Below are 2,368 nucleotides of genomic sequence, written 5' to 3' on the forward strand. Positions count from 1 at the left end.
AACAACAACAACAACAACCGGATGGTTCCCACATATAATCTAAGTGTGGTTAACTCCCACAAATAATACTGTCCCCCTCTGTATGTCACTACTGACACTAGTCAATTTTTTAAAAAACAGCAGCAGCAACTGTGATGCATACCCCATTTGACACTGAAGCCATGAGATGTCACTGATCCTTTAATCAGGGGTCTTGTAGGAGGTCCAGGCCTGTCGGGACTTGTCGTACAAACCAAAACTTCACTTGGACAGCTTTTCCCTTCCATATTAGAAGCAGTTAACTATAACACAATTGAGAAAACATTAACATGCAAGCATAAAGAACAATGAGGAGTCTGTGAAACATATTATAACATGGGTAGAACTGAAGGGCACGATGCTAAGTGAAGTAAGCCAAGCGAAGAGGATAAATATTGTACGATCCCACTTTTATAAGGAGATTAAAAAAAAAAAAAAAAGATATATAGAGAGACACCAATATTCACTGGTGGTTACCAGGGAAAGGAGGAGTGGAGGGCAAAGTATGCTATAGACTGGAGAGATTTATTATTTTTGGTTGTGGGAAAAATGGCACCAACCGTGGACGTAGTTAGCACAGCACAACTAAAGTAAAAATGTGTGCTTAAGCACATATGGATGGGTAAAGGCATACTGGTATATGGGTAGGTACAGATGTACACATAAGTGATAAAAGAAGTGTCTATTAAAAAACAAACCAACCAACCCATTGAGGTCAAGTCAATTCTGACTCACAGTGACCCCATGGGACAGAGTACAATTGCTCCATAGGGTTTCCAAGGCTATAATCTTTACAGAAGCAGACTGACACAGTTTTCTCCTGTGAAGCAGCTGGTGGATTCGAACTGCCAACCTTTCAGTTAGCAGCCAAAAGCTTTAACCACTGTGCCAGCAGAGCTCCTAAAAGTATCTATAAGTATGTCTAACTATGAATATGTGAGTGCAGGTATATATATTCACACAAATACAGATATCCTCAGACATAACCAAACACTTTCTAAGACTGGTTTTCTGCGTTTGAAAGCTTAGGACCATAGTCTCATGGGACAACCAAGTCAATTGTTATAATACAGTTCACAAAAATCATGACCTTCATCACAGTGAAATGAGTAGCATCTGTGGTCCTAAACATTGGTTAGCAGCCATCTAAGACAGAACTACTAGTCTCTACTCACTAGGAGCAAACAGTAAAAAGGTACCAAAATCTCAGGGAAGAAACAAGTCTACACAACCTCATCTTCCCTAAGACCAGAAGAACCAGATGGCACCTTGCTATCACCACTGACTGTTCCGACCAGGGTTATAATAGATGGCCCCATATAGAATGAGAGAACAATGTGGAGCAGTACTAAAATCCTGTGAAAGAAAGCCAGACAACCTGGAAAAGCAGAGAACAGAATACTCCCTGACACTATTGCCCTAAGACACTCTTTAAATCTAGAACAGAGTCTATCCCCAGATTGCCTTTTAGCAAAATAGCAGAGCGGCACACAAAATAAAGGCTACGATCACCCGTAAGACTGGTGGTCTACTTAAAAACCATCCGTAGGAGATCAAAAGCTCAACAACCACTCAAAAGCAAAGACGGGAAAATAAGAGGGGCAGGGAATCTAGAGGACTGGAAATGGAACAAACAGAACATAATTAAAGACACTGTAATAAATGTAACTAGTATCACTGAACAATTTGTATGGAAATTGTCAAATGAGAACCTAACTTGCTGGGTAAACCTTCACCAAAAACAATTATTTTTTTTTAAAAAAAGAAAAACAATATTAGCACACTTTAGATATCTGGGATTAAATCAATCATGACTTTTTAACATGGCAAAATCAAGGCATCCATAAACATACACACCCACACACTTTGTCTCTCTCAAATTCAAGTGCTGATTATTAGCATTTCTTTTATGGAGTACTTATTTTCTTTACAGATGGCTATTAACAATTAAAAATAAAACTGTAAGATGGGTTTTAGCTAAAGATATTTTCAAAAAGACATAAAACCAGCATGTCACCACCTAGTTTATAGTGCTTTATGAGAGGAAATAAGGGGTGGCAGCAGATTTAAAAAAACAAAACAGAACAAAACACCCGTATGTATTTAAGCATAGTGCAATGCCACCTTGTGGAGAAATACTAGCAGTATGACAATATTCTCATAGCCAACAACTTAGATTTTTTTTAAAAAATACTTATCAACCCTAAAACATTGCTTATCCTCACATACTGAGTAACAAGGATTTTTACAGTATCAAAAACTCAGTTTCCTAATATAGTCACACTTTCCATTCAATAAACTGACAGCAATTTATTAAAACCCACTGCTGTTGAGTTGATTTTGACTCACA

At 37.9% G+C, this 2,368-nt stretch overlaps 1 protein-coding gene across 1 annotated transcript in view; it reads right to left on the bottom strand.

Moving 5' to 3' along the window:
- FNDC3B (fibronectin type III domain containing 3B) overlaps window positions 1-2,368 on the bottom strand; it is a 366,502-nt gene that overhangs the window by 72,689 nt on the left and 291,445 nt on the right. The window contains exon 14 of the mRNA XM_007948108.2: window positions 143-281. Within this exon, the coding sequence (XP_007946299.1) occupies window positions 143-281 (139 nt within the window). The remainder of the gene's footprint in view (window positions 1-142; window positions 282-2,368) is intronic.

The sequence above is a fragment of the Orycteropus afer genome, unplaced genomic scaffold (assembly GCF_000298275.1).
Source record: "Orycteropus afer afer isolate SDZICR_OR568_19922 unplaced genomic scaffold, OryAfe1.0 scaffold00202, whole genome shotgun sequence".
Lineage (NCBI taxonomy): Eukaryota > Metazoa > Chordata > Mammalia > Tubulidentata > Orycteropodidae > Orycteropus > Orycteropus afer.